The following is a 19,906-nucleotide window of genomic DNA, read 5'->3' as shown; positions in this document are numbered from 1 at the left end:
TCTTTCAACTGTGCTGGTACTCTGTAACATAGAAATACTGGACAAACAGGTAGATGTGTTATGCTGGCAAATATGGCTCTTATTCTCAGAGAACCTAACAAGTGTTATTAATAGATATTCACTAAAATTTATCAAGGCAGAAGTTCCTGATGTACCAACATTTTGTTTATCACGTCAGTCCTCCAATACAACAATCATAGTTCAAAAAGAAATGGAGCAGCTTTCATCAAAAATGATTAAATAGAAAATCTTTTTGCAACCTAGAAAAGAGAAAACTGAAGGATAATTAGGAGTAGAAAAGATGGAGAAGTAAATGTATATACTCTGCTATCTCTGAATACCACCAAGCCAACATTGTTTGTCACACACATGAAAGTGACAGGCAGCAAGTTCAAAACCAAGCCCAAACCAGACAAAGCCAAGACCAGAAGCATTTGTTCAGAGAACACACACTCAGCCTGTGACATGCATAACAATACATAGCAAGGGGCTTTACTGGTCTCCTAAAGGGATGTAGACTAATGGAAGAGAAATCCCTCAGGTTGTGAAACATACTCTCTCCTTTCCCAGATGTGCAGATCCCTGGGAACTGTAGGACTATCACTGTGTTCACCTATTTCTACTCTCTCCCCCAAGCATTTATTTTGGCCTCCTAGAGTGGTAGGAGATAAGATAGACTAAAGAGGATCTCAGCGCAGTCATCCTTGTCCCTCTTTCAGAAGGGGAAGAGTTGCAGCATCACCAGTGTTCTTCCAACATCAAGGGCTGTGTACACACGGAACAGGAGTTGACGCTTGCTGAGCTAACTCTTGCAGAGACAGCATGCTCGGAATGGAAGAGATAGGAATCATGGACATTTTTTTTCATCCTAGCCCAGACCAACTTCAAGCAAGGATGGCAGAGTGAGGGAAGTCTGCTACAAAGCCACTGCATACCTGTACTTCATTCAAATAATCTTAGAGTAGTAAGTTGTACAGATGACTTCTTTCACTTGCATACAAGGGATCTATACATGAAAACAGCATTGTGCACAGGTTTAAGATAACATTCTTGCGTGTGTGTACAAGTAGAGCTATTTGTCCTTTCTAGAATGAAGCGCAAGGAATATGGTAGCAACTCCCCACGTGATTAAAAACATAAGACTGTAATTGCTACTAACACACTAATTCTCAGCAATTGCTTCACTATTTCAGCTTCAGCTATCACTCTATTTTCCTCACACTAGAGGACGTTGCTTGAGAACTACAGAGTATGGATGCCACCTAGAAGTCAGAGCAGATTTTGTATCAGTTTCTGCTTTCCTTATTTCAAAGAGCATGAAGTATACATTCATCTTCTGAGTGTATATATTTTACTGCCAAAAAAGTTAGTCTTCCTTTAAGAAAAATCTGGCTTGGAGCTTACCAAGGCAGACCTTTCATTCCTCACCACTGTCACAAGCTATGGACATAAGTTATGAAGATTTTATTTGTAGGAGAAAGTGCCAGGGCAAGCTGCTTTTGCTAACCCTACAGAGCATGCCTAATAACTTAGAATAAATTAGGTTTATCAAGTCACAAGTCAAGCTCTGTAGGAAATGTCCCAGTGTAGACCTACATATCTCACATGCCTTTCAAACATACTTATTAAAACATTTCATAGCATAAGTGCCTTTTTTTTTTTCCTCCATACAAGAAGGTGAAGAAATTGCAAACAGGGTGGGCCTGAGAAAGTATAAATTAAAAAAGAGCTTTATTCAGAGTTCTAGTGCACCCTCAGTGCAGATAACCAATGAGCATCTTAAGCATTCAGCAGAGTTTAGTGTATTCAAGAACTGAAACAGGCTACCGACAGTGGGAAATGAATGCATGCAGCAGGCAACTCAACAGCATGAGAGGCAACAACCTCAGTCTACTTATGGCCTTGCAAAGCATAGCTCTGTTAAAGCCACAATAAAAACATCTGAAAACATTGTGAATAAGCCCATCTTCTTTACATATCTTAAGTAGAAGATGCATATATATACACACTATTTGCCTGCTACAAGGATATGCATCAAGAATTTGAACGCAGAAAAGCCATAAATTATATTACTGTAGATTCATGTAGTATTGCCCTCCCAAACATCACCCTGCAAGACTCGAGGTATTAGTAAGGACAGAAATTAACAAAACACACAAAAGTTACTCTTTTCTCAGAAAGTGAGGCTACATACTACAACTTAATACAGCATTAGCTCTATAGTAAAACATAAGAATAACATCTTCAACATAAAAACATGACAAGTGAAATCTGAAAGACAAACCAAATTTATTTAAAACAAAAAATTAAGACAGTGCCATCGCCAAGATTGAAAAAATGAAGGATTCTTTTACCAATGTGACAAGACAGTCAATTTACAGCAGTTACATTAATTCTGAGAAAATCAGGTTGGGTTTACACTGCTTCAATTGACATGTACCTTTTGCAAAACAAACTGGTTCCCCTTCCCAAAAGGGCAGACAAAAACATCCTATAAAAAACACATACAAAATTTTGAGACGCAATTGAAACACAAACCATTGTCCAAAAGCCTGAAACTTTCCAACAAGGTTAAATCCTTTGTTGCTTCAACCAACCCTCAACGGGGGAGCTACAAGCACAACGCCGTCACCTCTGACAAAGAGCATCGGAATATTCCTTTTGGTAGACTATGAAGAAGGAAAGAAAAATTTACATTTACAAAAGCATAGTTTACAAAACATATCTGCTAAGCATATGACCAAATTCAATCATAACAAAACACCAGAAACAAATCCAACAAATATAAGCTCAAACATACAACATCCTGGCATGCTGAAGAGATCAATACAACTAACACCAAGTCTTTGGATATCCTTTGTAGTTTCATAACAATTTGCCCAAAACTTCTGTTAGATCTTGGTTCAAAAAGTAGTCAGCAATAAACTACTTTAACAATATAACACAGTTTAGAGTATTTATCCCCATAGAAAACTTTTTTTAAAACTAAGTCCTTACTTTATAAATCTCTTCATAGGTTTCTTCATCAATCTCTATTGTAGTTACAGTTTCTTCCACATCACCCAAAATCATATTTAAGTGCTGATCATATGCCTGTAGGAATGAAGTTAGTTTATTATTTCTTCCAAAATTCAAACATGAGCTTATTAAAATGAGAATTCTAGCAAGAATTTCAGACATAATTAGTTTAGCCTGATTTTGACCAAAATACACCAATATGTCAAAACAAAGTAGTATCAGTTATAGTTGTAATTCCAAACAAATGTCAACAAACCAGTACTCTGCCACATAAAAATAAGGGAAGACATTTATATTTACTGAAATGCTCTTTCAGGAAATAGCTCTGAAGCATTCAGTGAGAAAACATACAAGAACTCAGAGAGAGACACACTTTATTAACATTAAACCAGCTACACATTCTCCGCTGCCAGTCCAGCCTTCCGGAATTGATTGCATGGGGCCATCTTAAAGGATACGAAAGCTCTAATTCATATAATGCTACAGAAATTTAGAATAAGCACATATTCCAAAAACCCTACAGAAGCACGATGCAAACTACACATGCGCCTTATGGATCTCTCCTCATCTTTGTGTTGCCAAAGGAGTTGAGGTCCACCTAACACATGGGGCAACTGGTTCTCTTCCCCAACACAGTATAGTACTCAGGAAGGATGACTGACTTAATAGAAAGCAAAAATCTGTCTCGTCAAGAGTCATATCACTCCCAGAGAAAAACACTTCAACAAATGAGATTTGCAGAGAATCCAGCTGAGTACATATGCCCATCACACCCTCATAGGGTACGCCTTAAGCAATACTTGTTTGATTATGATAATCTCGGTCTTAATTCAGTCCAAAGACCTCAGGGTACTTTACAAGAAGAGGCCTGCAGCATTATTGCTTGTGGAATGAATTGCTTGGTATCATTCAGGAGACAAGAAAAACAAAATACATCTCTTGACTCTCTACAGAAGCAGTTAATAGCAGACAGAGTACTGAACAAATTAGATTTTTCCACCAACCACAGTACACTTTTGATAAGAGAAACAGTTCAGCCCTTGTTACTAAGATGATCTTTAACCTACCTTCTATAACCACTTCTGCACTTTTAACCATGAGATACAGTTACTTGTGTTTTTACAGTGATTTTTTAAACAATCAATGTAACATTACAGGTAAGCTTGTGTAACAGACTGTTGTACATGAAAGAAAAGGATGCCCAGCGCTTAGCTGAATAAGCATGGTAGCATTCTGAAAGTTTTACTTACATGTAGTCTGCCTCTAAGCTCTCTGTCATTCCTCATTTTGACATAGATTCGCTCATCTAGACTGAGCCTGATGAGATCAAGTGGCTCCTCTACAGTATTTGTTGTTTGTTGCTAAAAAAAATAAAATTAAAAAAGTTAATTTTACAGAAGAAGCCTGTGAACTTTTCCATTCCTCAGCATTTGTGAGATGCAGAAAACAAACAGTTAAGAATATAGATGCAAATACTCCAAATCATTCCATCACATCCTACTGAACCTGAGTACAGCTGATACTACCACCCTACGGTTGTTCACCAGCCTGAGCAAAATGAGTTAAAAGACTTCAGTTTAGTTTGCAGCAAATGATGCCTCACACATACCGTTACATAAACTATATTTCTTACTAGCAACCATTGCCCATACTGCAGCAGCAGAAAGCCTCCTCTGCATGAACCAGCACCACACCTCTGCCAACACATGGCACAGGCTAGAAAAACCAAACACATGCTGACATTTTTGCTAGCTCGCATCGGTTAACTGGGTGGCACACTGCCCCAAACACACACCTCTCCTTAAGGCTTAGCTCAACAACACAGCATTCGTGCCAGGCCTCAAAGCAGGTTCAAGCCTGAACGCACACAGGGCTGAGGTCTCTTTTTTGTAATACAGGTGTACTTTCAGGATCACAGCTAAAATGCATGAACATCTCTGTGAATATCCTGCAGCACGCCACCAACTTCCTTCTCCGTGAGGCAGAGCCAAGGGTATTTTCCTCAGTAGCTTTCCTCCATTTCCCTCCTCCGGCAGTTCCTGGGGAAACGGGCCTGAAGCGAGCCTTGCCCGCGCTCCTGACAACCCCGGCGGCGGCACAAGGACCGAGGCCGTGTAGGAATGTCATTCCCCGCAGAAAGCGCTCTCCCCGGAGGGCTCCGCCTCAGGAAGGCTGCCCAAGCCGGGGGCTTTGCCGGGAGGTACGCCCGGTCCCAGCTAGGCAGCCGAAAGCCTGCCTCCATCTTACGCCCCGCCAGCCGCGGAGGCTTCCCCAGACCCGCGGAGGGAAGGGGGGTGGCGGGGGGGGGGGGCGCCGGGAGCGCGGGCCCGCTGGCAACGAGGAAGGGCCCGTCCGCCGCCGCCTCCCGCCCTGAGGGAAGCGAGCAGCCGCTTACCTGATCCACCTCATCCGCCATCTTTCAAACCGCCTCCCGCGCTCTCCCGCGAGACTTTATGGCCCAGCCCCTTCCTCTCCGCCGGGGGCGGGGCCGGGGGCACGGCGGGGACCGCAGCGGGACGCGGGCCGTGGGCCGCCCGCCGCCGGGGGACCGCCATGGCCAGGAAGCGCAAAGCGTCGCCCCGGCCAGCGGCTGACAGCAAGAGGCGCTCCGGGGGGCTGGGGGCGCGGCGGGGCGAGCCGGAGGAGCAGGAGGAGGAGGAGGGTGAGTGCGGGAGGGAGGGAAGCCGGGCCGGGCGCTGCGCCATCGCCGGGGCTTGGGGCCGGTCCAGGCCTCTGGTGTTTCGGAGGGGTCGGGGAGCAGCGGGTGTCAGCTGGCTCTTAGCGCAGCGCTGGGCCGCGACAGCCCCTGTGAGGGAAAGGGCCGTTACCTCAGGCTGGAGGCGTGGATAGGTGTGTTCTCCACAGTGCCAGAGGGCGGGACGATGGGCGCGCAGAAGTCGGGGGTTTAAATCCCTGCGTGAAGTGGGCCCCACACGCTGTCTGGAAGCACTGACAAAGGCTGTTAATAAGGCACTGAGCGACCCGGTGAGGGTTTGTCTCACCTCAGCCGTGGCGGGGCTGCGGACGGCCACCCCCCCACCCCCTCCCCGCCTCCCCCGCGGGGGCCGGGGACGGCCGTGACACGCAGGTCCGTGTCCCAGGAGGTGCCCTGAAAAAAGTTCTCCAGAGCAGCTTCACAAAATAGCAGTTTCTTGTGGGTGGCACGTACGATGCTTGTTTTTCGACTGACCCCATTGGTAGGACTATAGGAATCTTTATGTGCTTCTTGTGCATTACGTTATTATGGTTTTTTTCCCTTAAACAGGTCTCATTGTTCAATTCTTACCTATTTGTTCAGAAACAATGACATGCACGTTATTGTGAGTGCTCACTTTCTTCTGTAGCTGGCTCTAATGAAATCTGTGGAGGTATTGTTTCTGATTGCCATGGAGATGAAACTTCATCCTTTAATATATCTTCCTTTCTTCTGTGCCATGCAGATGATTTTGAAGAGAAAAAGCCCAGTGTAAAGAAGAATGATTCAAAAGCTCTTGCTAGCAAGAACGAAGAAGAGTGTGATACTGGAGTTTCTAACTCAGCAAATAAGCCTACAAAACAAAATGGGGCAAAATCACTAATAAAAGAAAACAAAAAAATCACTAGAAATAAGGGGAATCATAACAAAGAGGAAACATGCAGGTAAGTTTACTTATCAGTCAAGTCTATGGGAGCTCTCTCTTCATGGCTACATGTTATTTGTTTAGGGCCTAGTGCTACATATGTGCATGTGAGCAGTTTATTTTAGGCTATCAGTCCAGTTTAGTACATTTATGTCATGCAGCTGAACAGAAGTACCATCTTATTTATTGCAGAGTCAGTCCTGAGGAAGATAGTCTGTATGGGAAGCAAAAGCATGAGCCTTTTCAAATTCAATGGTTTCAATATAACCTTTTATTTTATTTGTTACAGTTTTTACAAGGGACTAGGGAGGCTTTATGGAATTCAGCATGAATAGAAATGTTGGCCTGACATTTGGGTTTAAAATGATGAGCAGAAATCTTTAAACATATCATTCTATGGTGTTTTTTTGGAATCCAAATATAATATCAGCAGGGTCTGCCCATAGAGATTGCTATAGCAAATGAATTCATAAAAAGAAATTAAACTGATTGGTCTTGTTTCAGTGGCCAGCCAGAGCCAGAGTATTAGTGTAGTGAAACAGAAACAGTTCCAATTTCAGTACACTTTGAAAATTCAGTAAAAACAAATGATTCAGTGAACCCTTTCTCCAAGGATTCATTTGTACAAGCTGTTCTGAAGGATGAGGCCTTTTGTAGGTTCAGGCATCTTCCTTCCTAAACGGCCTTGCAGAATCAGAACCTAAGATTGCACTGAAAAAGTGTTGCTCCACTGAGCCCATGGTTATTTTTGGCAAAGATGGTTTGCTTTACAGAGAAGGTATCTGTGTTTTAATTGTCAAATACTCAATCTGTTGTTACTGATGCAGAGGTCATGCTTCATTTGTTTTGCTATTTTTAGTGTGTTCTTCCTCTATTTTTCTTAAATAAACAAGCACCTGCACTTCCTGATGCTAAAGCCATTTTGATCATTGTAACAGTGACTCGTTGAAGCCCCCTCAGAAGGAGATAAAGTTGAAGAGAGAATCTCCTGTTAAAAAAGAGATGGATGAAGACAATACTGACGATGATGGCGCTGAAAGTGAAGATGAATGGGAGGACGTGGAAGGTAACAATTGCATGTTTATTCATTTTAAGGAGTAAATATTCTTATACACAATTTGGTTTTTTGTAATTTTATTTTTTTGAACCATTTCTCATTCGGGTTCAGATAAATGTATACACTCTGCATACCTAAAGTATGCTCCATGTGCATATCTGTATCTTTAAAAGCTCATATCTCACAATGCTTTTAGAATAGTTCCAAAGTGAAAAAAAAAACCACCCAGACAACTACTAACCTGATGGTAGTCCCTTGAATTTGTCTATTTGTTGGCTTATGTTAAAATTATGTTACCGTGCCCAAAGCACTTGCTCAGCTGTTTGTGTTGTCTAATATTGAGCAGCTAAAAATGAGTCAAAACTGCCACTTCCCAGTAAAGGAGAGTGGAGATGAAACCAACTGAGCTGTTTGATTAGGTGGTCATCAACAAACTGTGATAAGAATCATGATGATCATAATCTTTGCTGCTACAGATTTATGCCTTCTAAAGTGAATTGTTGTCAGGTTTTTTTCTTTGCTACCCTACAAGTACCCTTCAAGTTACATCTGCTTCATTCACCTTTCTCCTGATTGAGTTTGCCTGTGGTAGTCACGTGCTGTTAGACTGTTGCTGAGCTGATTCCTCAACACCAGGTGACTGGCATCCCACAGTTACTTGAAATAAATGAGTACACACAGTATTATGGAAGATCCAGGAGCTGGTAATTACTAAGGATGTTCTGTTTGTAGGTTGTTTAAGCACTTGAGAAGGAATAGGTAGGTTGTCAGCCCATTGTCAGCATCTGTTCCATGTTTATTTATCATTTAGTAATATTTCATTTTTCCAGAACTCCAGGAACCTGCCACAGATAAGTTAGAAGAAGCTGCTGTTCTTCCAGCAGCAGTGTTGCCAAGCAATCCTGTCGAGATAGAGATTGAAACCCCAGAGCAGGTGAAGAAAAGAGAGAGAAGGTAAGAACAGGGAAGGCAGTGGAGGGCCGTTAAAGGATGAAGTTAAAAATATGCTAAGTCTTGACTGTCACTGACTTGCTCTCTTCTGGTTGGAAATCCCCACTTTGTGCAGACTGTTGAGTTGGAATGGTGCGAGGTCATGGGGTGGAGAACAGTGTGCACACTGACAATTTTACCAAAAGTCTTCAGTGGAAGTTGGTGTGAATAGAGGTTTTTCAGCTTCCTTGAAAATCAAGCATGTAACTTCATTGTGCTTTAATATCTACATTTCCAAACCAGGGACAGTAGTAGATCTCTTCAAGTAGAGAGCTGTGGGTGAATGGCATTGTTGTACTGTAAATATCTTAACAGCTCAGGTGGAAGCCTCTGTGTGCCCATACCTGAGGTGTGAATAGGTGAGTCAAACGAATGCCTTCAGCATCTGGGAGCATTATACCAAGGACGGCTTTCTTTGTGTGGTGGCTGGAGGCCTGATGATATCTCATGCTGTTACAAGGTAGGCACTGTCCCAGGCCAGCCCTTCATAACAAAGCAACCAGAGTATCTGTTGCTTCTAAATTAAAAGACTTCATCAATGAAGAGAAGACCATTTTTCCAGGAATCTGAATGGAATGCTAGCAGTAATCTGAAAGTCAGACAATTCAGACAGTGAATTGTAAGTTTAGTATAGAGCTATCCAAAACTGTCTTGTAGGAAACTGTAGGCACATAAAGTTAGGAAGAATTTAGGCCATCTGAATATACCCCAGCTCTCAGTCAGTAGTCAGGTACGTGGAGTTCACAGTTTATTAGTTGTATGCATCCTCCATGCCTACGCATAGCCAGTAACTAAACTTCTGTTAAGTGCGCACAGAAGATTCTCTGGGATAGAGTCTCTGTGAACTGATCCAGTTCAGGAATCTAGAAAGGCAGGTCCATAGAAACCCCAAAACATCCATTTCTTTTTTAATCTTATGCAGAGAAAAAAGGAAAGCTGAGTTCGAGAATTATCTTCGGAGAATGATGAAACGTTTCAGCAAGGAGGTTCGTGAGGACACGCATAAGGTATTGGTCACAGAGAAACGTGGCAGAGAAAAAATTGAGCATAAAGATGTCTGAACTGATTCATGATGAAGAAACTAATTTTGATCAAATAATTTGGGGCTGTGGCTAGAAGTGAAAAAATAAAAAGGCTGTAGTCCCGACAAATGCTCAGTAGACTTCTCCTAAACTGTAGGCTGCATTAGTAAAATTCTAAATCAAAACAGATATGACTAGAGTGTATATTTCTCCACTGAGTGTGTATCTGCTCCTTCTGTCGGGGTTAAAGTGTCAGTCATGTAGAGCAGGAGACACTGACAGGAACTTCAAGGCTTTACTGTTTTCTGATGGTGATCTGAAGACAGCGCTGTGTCTAGCCTGTGTACGCTTGGGAGGCTTCATTGTTGCCTGTCTTTGTTAAAAGGAGCAGTAAATAAACCATGGACAGTAGTTCCGGCAAGAAAAATTTCTTGTGAACTCACTATAGAAACTTTTCTCTCTCAGGTTCATCTCTTGTGTTTATTAGCAAATGGTTTCTATAGGAACAGGATCTGCAGCCAGCCAGATCTTCATGCCGTTGGTCTATCCATCATCCCCACCCACTTCACAAAAGTGCCTGCAGGCCAAGTGGACCTTCTCTACCTTTCCAACTTGGTGAAATGGTAAAACTCTCTTTCCTAATCATGCTATCACATAGAATGTATGAGCCAGGGTTCAGGGAGAGGAGTAAATACAATTACCTATTTTGGTGATTTTTCTGATTTTAAATACAGGGGTGAAATCTGTCCTTTTTACAGAAGGAAAGGATGAACTATGAAGTTTAAGAATACAGCCATATACACTAGACAGTAAGCAGGTGTCTTATATTTCAGGTTTGTTGGAACCTTCACTGTCAATGATGAGCTTTCCATTGAAAAAGGAGAGCCCCTTCAGTCAACCTTGGAGAGGCGCTTTGCTATCTATGCTGCACGAGATGATGAGGAGTTGGTTCATGTAAGTGACTGGGAAGTGCAGGGATGCTTGCTGGATTTGGATGTTAGATCAGTGCTGTAGCACTGTGAGGTCATACACAAAGTGGTGTTTGAGGGATGGATTTAGAGAAAGCAAATCAGTAACTTAGGTGATTCCATGGCTTTTTCTTTTTGTTGTGTTTTTATCTGGAGTCCTTCTGTAAATACATTATTCAATTTGAACAGTGCCTAATGGGAGCCTCTAGTTCTGGTTGGTGTCACTGTACACGCTGTGTTCTGCTGTGGATGGCTTTATGTATGGTATATAGAGCTACTTGTTCCTAAGTATGGTTTGGCTTGTTTATATTGCTTTAGTAGCATAGATCAAAGCAAACCAGCTTAATAGGATTCGTCTGAAACACTAATTGGAGTGAGGAAATGCTCGGGACTTACTTGCAGCCAGAGAAACTCTTCACAGATCTTTGAGTTGAAGGTTGGTAGTTTGCTGCTATGAGTCACCACTGAAGGCCAAAGGAATTGAACTTTTATTTAGAGCAGCCCAAGGCCAAGTCTTCAAAAGGACTTCAACTCTAAAGTTGTTTTGTGGTGGAATTGGATTAAGGGAAGAACTGGAGTAAGTTGTTTCAAGTGACACAGAGATTTTAGTAAAACAACCAAGGGAGGGGAAGCGCAGGAGATCAAATTGGCAGGGGACATTTGAAAAAGCAGAAACAAGCTGCTGCTTTGCAGGTGCGTGGCTTGCAGCTCTGCTCTGTTGCTGATAAAGTGGGATGTTGCAGCTTCTCTGCTGCAAAGCAGGAAGCAGTTGTGGTGGCTTTGCAGCCTTGCTGTGGAAATGCAAAGGTGTCACTTCCTGGGAGAGGAGGAAAAGACAAAGCAAGCCTTGCTTAGGCGGCTTCAGTTGAGTCCCATGCAGGAAGGCAGTTGCCAGGTCACAGCTGTTAGCCACTCAGTTGTGACTGTAATGTCACTCTCTGAATGGCTGGTGTTTCTGCTGGGTTCAGCTGATGCTATGTGGTTGGCTTTGGCCACCTTTGGGAGGCAGGATTTAGAGTCATCTTACTCAGTTTTCCTCAAGAAAGAGAGACTGATAGGGTGGATGGGATTTGAGTGACTTAGCATGTCTGCTCCAGCAGGATGGGTCATTTAGCCTTTTTAGGAATTGGTTCCTCATCTGTAAGTTAACAGCAGTACCCCTGCCACAGTAGTAACATAAATAAGAGCCAGAGAAGACTGCGGTGCTTTAATACTGTAGCAGCTGGGCTACCTACACATCTGTGTCAGTGTATACAGCACTGGATAAAAGGTAGGAATGAAAATGATTTCTGACAGAACCCAGGTTGTAGAAGAGTTTCAAAGGGTTTTTTTATATACCTTGAAAAAATGTTAAACATGCTTTATTTTTTCTTTTGCAGATATTTTTAATTATTCTGCGAGCATTACAGCTGCTGTGTCGCCTCGTGCTGTCTTTTCAGCCTGTTCCTCTCAAGGAGACAAGAGCAAAGGTAGTTTTTGTTGGGTGTGTGCAATAAGGAATAGGTCACTGGTTTAGAGAGTAGGATTGAAAAAACTTTCTGGCTGGTGCAGCTTGCAGGAAATCACTTACTGCATGAAGCATGGTGATGACAATGTTCTGTCTATAGTGCAGAAGTTACAAACCCTTAATTTTTAGGTTTCTTCTTTAAAACAACCACCCATTTTGTGTGTTTCAGCAAAGACTTCTTATGCTTCAGTGGTTTTAAATTTCCTTAAAACTTTGAGAGCAAACACTTGCTGCTTGAATACACCTCTCTTCAGCCATTTGCCTGCCAACCTTTGGTCTGCATGCACCTCGTGCTGACTTCAGTCTTTTTTTTTAACATGTTGTTAGCCATGGTGATAAAAGTGACCTAGCCTGTTTCTTATTTGCAGGGAAAAAGCTCATCCAAGAGGCAGTCTCTCAGCAGTACCTCTGAGGGGCAGGAGAGCTCTTCCACAACACCAAAAGCTGTTGCAAAAAAATGCCCCTGCAAAAAAGCCAAGCAGGATGAAAAATCCTCAGAGAGCCAAGAAGACAAAAAGGAGTCAAAGAAACCCAAAACTGCTCAGACCAAAAGGACGTGCAAGTCAAAGCTGACTAGAGGCAGCCAGGAACAGAAAGAATCTGGTAATGAGGAGAGCAGTTTAGCGGAAAAAGATGTGCCAGTCAGGCCCAAGAATGATCGCCGGAGGCGAGTGGCCTCCAAAGTGTGTTACAAAGAAGAGAGTGGAAGTGATGAGGGCAGTGTTTCGGACTTTGAGGTTTCAGAGGAGGAGAGTGATCTCTCTGATGAGGATTTTGGAACTGTCTCTAAAAGGTGGAGGAGTTCACAGGGCTCCCAGAAGTCAAAGGTAATGGCTATAAAAAGCCCCAAACCTGAGACTTCAGAATCAAGGCTATCCAAAAATTCATGTGAAGCTGAGCCTAGGCCAGCAAAAAGTACAGCTCCAGCCTTGCCTCATGGACAGAGAAAGAGAAACAAAATAATTTCTAGTGATGAGGATGATGGACAGCAGGAGGTAAGGAAAGTGATGGGCACAGACCAGTGGCTGGAGGTTTTCCTTGAACGTGAGGACAAGTGGGTATGTGTAGACTGTGTTCATGGCAACGTTGGCCAGCCCCAGCTGTGCTTCACATATGCCACAAAGCCGCTTTCCTACATTGTGGGATTTGACAATGATGGGAGTGTCAGGGATGTGACACAAAGATATGACCCAGTGTGGATGACTGCAACAAGGAAGAGTCGTGTGGACCCTGAGTGGTGGGAAGACACGCTGCAACCATATAAAAGTCCCTATGTTGAAAGAGACAAGAAGGAGGAAAATGAGGTAAATGGCAATAGGTTATTCAGGACCTTTAGTGCCAGAAGTCCAGTCCTTGGATTCTCTTTCAGGCAAAAATCATTAGGAATCTTTCCATGAGGAAAGAAGTTTGTATTTGATCTTGAAATGTTCAGATTGAGCATGTTTTAAAGGGAATATACAATGATAGATTGAAATAATATCAAATGGAGGCTGCTCAAGAGAAATTTGCATAGCAAAAGTACTGGACAGCCCATGCTGGAAACTTAGTAACGTGGTTTCTGTACAGTTAGCATTACTCTTCTCAGAGAGTCTTTAAAATATGTAGATCTGGGTACACATCTAAATGCCTGTTTGCAACAAGAATGCTTTGGTCTGTTGGCTCATCTGATTTAAGTTTCTGGTGTTTTTTCCTTTGATCCATACTATAACATTCTTATTTTCTTACAAAGGGTATTGCAAGAGAGTTCTGAAACCACTCTTCTTTGTATAATTCCTACAGTTTCAAGTTAAGCTTCAAGATCAGCCTCTGCCAACAGCAATTGGAGAGTACAAAAACCACCCTCTCTATGTACTGAAGAGGCACCTCTTGAAATATCAGGCGATCTATCCTGAGTCAGCTGCTGTCCTAGGGTACTGTAGGGGAGAGGCTGTCTACTCCAGGTGAGTTGTGCACATCAGGTGTGACTGATCTTGTGACTGTGATCTTTGTAACAAATTTAAGAGCTAATTTGCATGAAGACTGTGATGGTATCAGCAGTAGTCTCAGGCCACATGCATAGACAGGGTGAGGCATTTAGCTGCTCAGATAGCATTTGTGTATCACTTAGAGTTTTTTACCATTCCTAATGTGAATAACAGTTTGGAAGTCTCTTATGGAGGGACTTAAAACTCTTATGGTTGCTTCCATCTGGCCTTTTTAGAGACTGCGTACACACGCTGCACTCCAAGGACACTTGGCTGAAGCAAGCTCGAGTGGTGAGGATTGGAGAAGTGCCTTACAAGGTAAGGGGGTTTGACTTCCTCCTGTGCGTTCAAACTCAGTTCTATTTTTTTTTACCTTCTCTCTGTCAGCAGATGTAGATTTCTCGATTTCTCACTTGCTTGCATGGCATGTGGTAGCTGCATTGTGAGTCTGCCCACCTACTGTGCCTATAGTTCCTATATACTATCCAAAGCCCAGCTATCTTTTCTTCCCACCCCAAGGGTATCTAGCAGAACTGTACCCTTTTCATCTTCTTCAAAGGCATCCAAGTGTTTTATATGAACTGTAGAATATGGCTCCTTGTTGCCTACAGGTGCCACGGGTTATCATTTATAAGCAGTGGATACTGAAGCTAGGAAATAGGCATTTCTTCTCTCCCAGAGCCTTCTCCTTTGATGTCCTAGGAAAGTCTGAAATCATTGGCAGCTTGTTGTTGTGGTGTTACAGGGTTGGTCATTGTATTTACACAGATGGTGAAAGGATTTTCCAACCAGGCGAGGAAGGCGCGCCTTGCAGAGCCTGCAAACCGGGACAAAGAGGACCTGGCACTGTTTGGTCTCTGGCAGACGGAGGAGTATCAGCCGCCTATAGCAGTGGATGGAAAGGTAACTAGGAAGGCAGAGGGCTGATGTTAAAGGAAGTGTTTTGTGTGGAACTGTGGGGTTTATTTTTCCAGAAGTTGCATGTTTCAGAGGTGAGATCAGTCAATAACATCTGGATGCAGGATTACGAGTTCAGAGGTAACCATCCCCAGGAGGAAATGATCAAAACTTCACTGAGGCCTTTCTTTCCTGAGTACAAGTAAGGAGTGCTAGCAGCACAGACTGCTAACCTTGTAATTTCGTTGATCTAGTTTCCTAGCCCATGTTTGTTTCGCTAATTCTCTGCATTACAGCTTGAGTAACAAGGCCTGGGCAGAGAACATAGCTAGGAGATAACCATGCAGCTAAAATTTAGGCTTGTGCCTTGTCATGTGAATATTAATTGACTACTGGAGTGGAATGTGGCAGGTCATAAGGAAGGGAGAGTCTCTGAGTTGCAGCAGGGATTTTCACCTTTCTCCAGAGAGCAGGAGCGATACCATTTCTCTTTAATTTTGCAATAACAGGTTCCTCGGAATGAATATGGAAACGTATATCTCTTCCTGCCATCCATGTTACCCATTGGCTGTGTGCAGCTGAGACTCCCAAATCTGAACAGATTGGCACGGAAGTTGGACATTGACTGTGCTCAAGCCATCACTGGATTTGATTTTCATGGTGGCTACTCACACCCAGTGTACGTAAAGCTGCTATGTTGCAGCTGACAGATTTTGACGTCCTGCAGAAGTTGTATACACTGTGTTAAGGAGTGCATGTGATGAGTTACAGTTCTGTCAACATTCAATAACTTTTGGTTTGGCTGGGTCAGCAGGCATTTGCTCCCTTTCTTTTTTCTTCTAGTAGCTGACACAGGATTGTGTTCTCCTTCCTAGTACCGATGGCTACGTTGTCTGTGAGGAGTATAAAGAGGTCCTCATTGCTGCCTGGGAGAATGAACAAGCAGAAATAGAAAAGAAGGAGAAGGAGGTGAGAATTATTTTTGCAGCTTCCTTATTGTTACATTTATCAAGTAAATTTCATTGAAACTGTCGACAATCAAAGAAGGGTGGGCTGTGTAAGCAACAGACACAGAGCTCTGTGACCGTGAGGGACTAGCTGGATCCCCCAAGTGTCCCATTTGGGGCTTGTTGTCTGGACTGCAGTGGGATGCAATACAAGTGTGTAGCAATATTTGAAATAGTGCATACTCTGGAATAGTTTTCCATGGCTGCTGGGAAACAAAAATGAGGAATACACATAGGACATTAAAGTTTTGGAGGTGGTTCTGGTGTAATTTACACAGTCAGGGTGCACATCAGAAAGTGACAGTGATTCATGTATTAGGCAGATAATTGGACACCAATACATTTTACTCTTAAGAATCCTACTGGCCTATAATCTTTTAATGTGACACATTTAAGTTGGCATGGGTTTTTTTAATGGCAGTTTAAAATCTTCGAACTTCCGTTTTCTGTGGGCATAAATACATTGAAACTTACAATAGTAAATTTTTCTCTTTTCAATAACAATCCCACACAGAAGCGTGAGAAGAGAGCTCTGGGGAATTGGAAGCTGCTGACAAAAGGACTTCTCATCAGAGAGAGACTGAAGCAACGCTACTCCATCAAGGTATTCTGCATTTCTATCAGTGATTTCTTTCTTGGGATGGTATTTTTCTACCAAGAGATATTTTTTTTCAGTCTTTCCAATGTGTTATGTTTCCAGCTGTAGAGTGTAGAATTTCCAGAGTGTAGTTGCTCAAAAATCTTCTTTCCTGTTGTTAGCATGTGACTAGCAAGTAATAAAAATAACTACACCAGAAATTCGATGTGGTCATGCCCAAGAAAGATTCATTATTCTTTAACAAGAGATTAGTGTTTCCTAAAGCATCATTTTTTTGGTATGATCTTCTGTTTTGACATACCCACTTCCTAGATTTATTCCTCCAAGCTAAGCATGTAGCTAACAGGATGAGAGTGGGCTGCTTTTTGTTAGGAAGTCAGATGTTTTAGTTCTTAATCTTTTCCCCACTGAGAAAGGTGAAGCATTATCTTTTCAAAGCAGGTTTATTTTTATTCTGTCATCAAACGTATTTTGCTTGTGTTGAAAGAATGCTTGACATCCAGGAACAGAAACACACTGCTTTGGGTGAGAAGCCCAAACCAGAGCAGCCAACTTTTGTAATGTCATTAAGTGTCACCGTGACAGCAGACAAGCCCTTATAGAAAGGGGTAGTTACGAGCGATATCTAGAGCAACTTTTCAATTTTCATGCCTGTTTTTTCCAGACTGAGCCGTCAGCACTTGTGTCAGAGAAAGGAGCAGGATTCTCTTCTGATGAAGAAGGAGGTCCAAGTGCAGAGACTGCAGTAGGGAATGCAGCCATTTCATGGCCCCAAAATCGCCAGTTAGAGAGAAAAAAAGAAGAGAAGACAACCAGAAAGAGCAAGCAAGAAAGGAAAGGAGAAGCAGCACAGTTGTTCCCTTTTGAGAAACTGTGATCAGAACAGGCTTTTCTTTGCCATTTCCAGATGCAAGAACAATAGTCACAACAAAAGTATCCTTTACCAGTTAAGGACTTAGTCTTCTGTGCACTTGTGTGTCTGAGCTATCAGGGACCAACCTAATTCAGTATCAAGAGTTTCTTTTGCTATCACAGGCAATTAGATTCATCCTTTTATCCTTGGATTTACGAGCAGCAAATGTGCAGTTGTACCTTCTGAGAAGATCAGTTTGTGCTCTTTAGGTTTTTTGATCTCTTTTCTATCACTCAGCACTAATAATTCTGTTTTCTGAGGAACTCCTTTCATTGGCACTGTCTTTTCCCATTTTTCTCCTTTCCATTTTTCCTGCTTTCTCAGAACTAAAGGATGCAGCTGCTATTTAACAGTCTGTGGTGAGCTGGCCAAAAGACTACAAATGCCCTCTTTGATTCATAGCTTATCCAAATCAGTGGTGAGGTAGAGTTCTGGTCTTACTGTCTTATTATCACAGAAGGGGAAATACTTCCTCTAAGGTGTAAAGAAACATGCAATCACAATTTGGAGGAATCTGAAAATTTACTTTCTAAAGAATACCTGCCCTTTGTGAAAACTCAGTTTTGGCTTTTCAGCCTACAGTCTTCCTTTACTTTCAGAAATCTTGTGCATTAGAGGGGAGAAGCCCTGTCCTCATTTCAAACTTAAGGTTAAATATGTCGTCTTAAGTCATTTGAACATATACATACTTCTTTCAGTTCTGTCTTATCAAGACCATGTGGATGTGTTGTGGAGCAAAACATGTAAAACTGGCTGAGTATCATGGTCAGAAATTAAATCCACTGAAACCAGAGAGCTCTTGTAAATGTTATCTAGTACCTAAGCATTTAAAAATGCTTGAGAGAGGAATGTTAAATCTACACAAGCTTTTCCTGCAGTTTTGTAATAGAAATGCTGATCTGTCTTCTGCAATATTTTTATAACTGACACTATCTCTTCAAAAATAGATGGGAATACTAGTCTAGTCGTTGCTGGACATTGTCACAGAGGAAAGACTGAAATGCAGGAAAATGGCTGACATTTAATTATGTTCAGAAAAAACTCTATTTTTATACTGTATTTGTAGAACAAAATAAAGTATGGAAAAACAGTATGTTGTCTGTTATGCTTCCCCTCCAGCCAGCTCATTCTTCTGCAAGCAGCTCAGTTTCCCTGGAGGGACTTTCACACAAGGATAAGAACACGCTGTAGTATTTCCAGAAGTCGCAAATCGGGTCCCAGGATATCCCAGAGCTGGCTGCTTATGAATTGTCTTAATGTTAAGGATCTTCATTCTGAGTTTTTAGGTTTTGCTACCAAATTCTGAATAAATATCAACCTCAGTTGGAGGCTTGGGGAGTAGATGTAACCTGTATATAAATAAGGCTTCAAGAAAAATTCTGAATCTTGCATGAACTGGTAAAACTGCAGAGGGCACAGAGGACATAGTTCTTCTGTGTTCGTCATTGCGCTCATAGGCAGGATACACCCAGAGACAAGCGCTTTGAATGTGTGGGCACACGTCCAGCTCCTGCTGATAACTGGTAATTTTGCATCAGCTTAAAATGGGAGCTGGTGGCAACTGTACCAAAGCAACTCGGCACTTCCTAACTTGGGACACTGGGCAGATACATGATGTTATGAGTGTAATGACTATTTATAGTCAGCGGGGAAAGAGATAGTAACATCTTCAGGTGGCAGAATCCTACCCCTCAGCTCCATAGGCAGCCAGCTCTCCTAACCTAAGCATGTAACGGATGAAAGAGTAAATACACTTACTGTAAGGGAGACTGAAGCAGAAAGGGAAGATGATTGACAGAGTTTGGTAAGGAAGCAAGAGAAATACTGCTTTAGTTGTTTCTATAGCAATGTTGTGTACGTGCAATGAAAGCGAGTCTTGGCTCCACCACCACACCTGGCCTGGGAAACAATGAAGTTCCTGTCTGTGAAAGGAGTCTTACTTTATTTTGTGTCAATCCTGTGCACACACTAGCATGTAAGACAAAAGTATTTTCAGCTGGCAAATGCATAGGTAAACCCCCAGTCTCTTTAAAAATACAAAAGGCTGTATCCAGTAAGGCTGAACCATCATATTTTTCAAATAATCTTAATGGAGGCAAGGAAGTTACTATTACTTCAGTAGTCAGTAATGGGGAGTAAAACCCCTGTAGGCTGGATTCAGCCTTTCATCACACAGAAGTATACAGACCAGATAGATCACAGCTGTTCTATTACTAGGATCTTGTTTCCCAAAATGGAGAAATATTTGCAGGATAAACAAAACCCAGCTGTGCATTTATCTCAACCAACAATAGAAAACTAGTTCATGTGGAACCTACAAACTAATCCCTCATGTACCTGGACAC

The 19,906-nt window shown here is 42.3% G+C and overlaps 2 protein-coding genes across 3 annotated transcripts; one reads left to right on the top strand and one right to left on the bottom strand.

Annotated features, from left to right (window-relative positions):
- Positions 1-2,272: 2,272 nt before the first annotated feature.
- On the bottom strand, positions 2,273-5,464 carry LSM3 (LSM3 homolog, U6 small nuclear RNA and mRNA degradation associated). The gene is made up of 4 exons (XM_049826521.1): positions 5,414-5,464; positions 4,269-4,379; positions 2,998-3,093; positions 2,273-2,669 (listed from the first exon to the last, which is right to left on the bottom strand). The coding sequence occupies exons 1-4, from the start codon at positions 5,432-5,434 to the stop codon at positions 2,589-2,591; spliced, it is 309 nt and encodes a 102-aa protein (XP_049682478.1). The 5' UTR covers positions 5,435-5,464; the 3' UTR covers positions 2,273-2,588.
- A 59-nt stretch (positions 5,465-5,523) lies between these two features.
- On the top strand, positions 5,524-19,808 carry XPC (XPC complex subunit, DNA damage recognition and repair factor). Of its 2 annotated transcripts, XM_049826671.1 has the most exons (16): positions 5,524-5,680; positions 6,459-6,657; positions 7,577-7,704; positions 8,526-8,649; positions 9,608-9,692; positions 10,173-10,330; positions 10,541-10,661; positions 12,055-12,144; positions 12,551-13,486; positions 13,962-14,122; positions 14,383-14,464; positions 14,915-15,049; positions 15,553-15,722; positions 15,919-16,012; positions 16,565-16,654; positions 17,313-19,808. In XM_049826671.1, exons 1-16 carry the CDS (start codon positions 5,572-5,574, stop codon positions 17,523-17,525), a joined length of 2,895 nt encoding a protein of 964 aa, XP_049682628.1. In that variant the 5' UTR covers positions 5,524-5,571; the 3' UTR covers positions 17,526-19,808. The 2 variants fall into 2 exon arrangements, with proteins under 2 accessions (XP_049682628.1, XP_049682629.1); XM_049826672.1 differs by lacking the exons at positions 16,565-16,654; positions 17,313-19,808 and having other exon boundaries at positions 15,887-16,012.
- The last annotated feature ends 98 nt before the right edge of the window (positions 19,809-19,906 follow it).

Source organism: Accipiter gentilis, chromosome 23, assembly GCF_929443795.1.
Source record: "Accipiter gentilis chromosome 23, bAccGen1.1, whole genome shotgun sequence".
Lineage (NCBI taxonomy): Eukaryota > Metazoa > Chordata > Aves > Accipitriformes > Accipitridae > Astur > Astur gentilis.
This window is presented reverse-complemented; position numbering and strand designations above follow the sequence as displayed.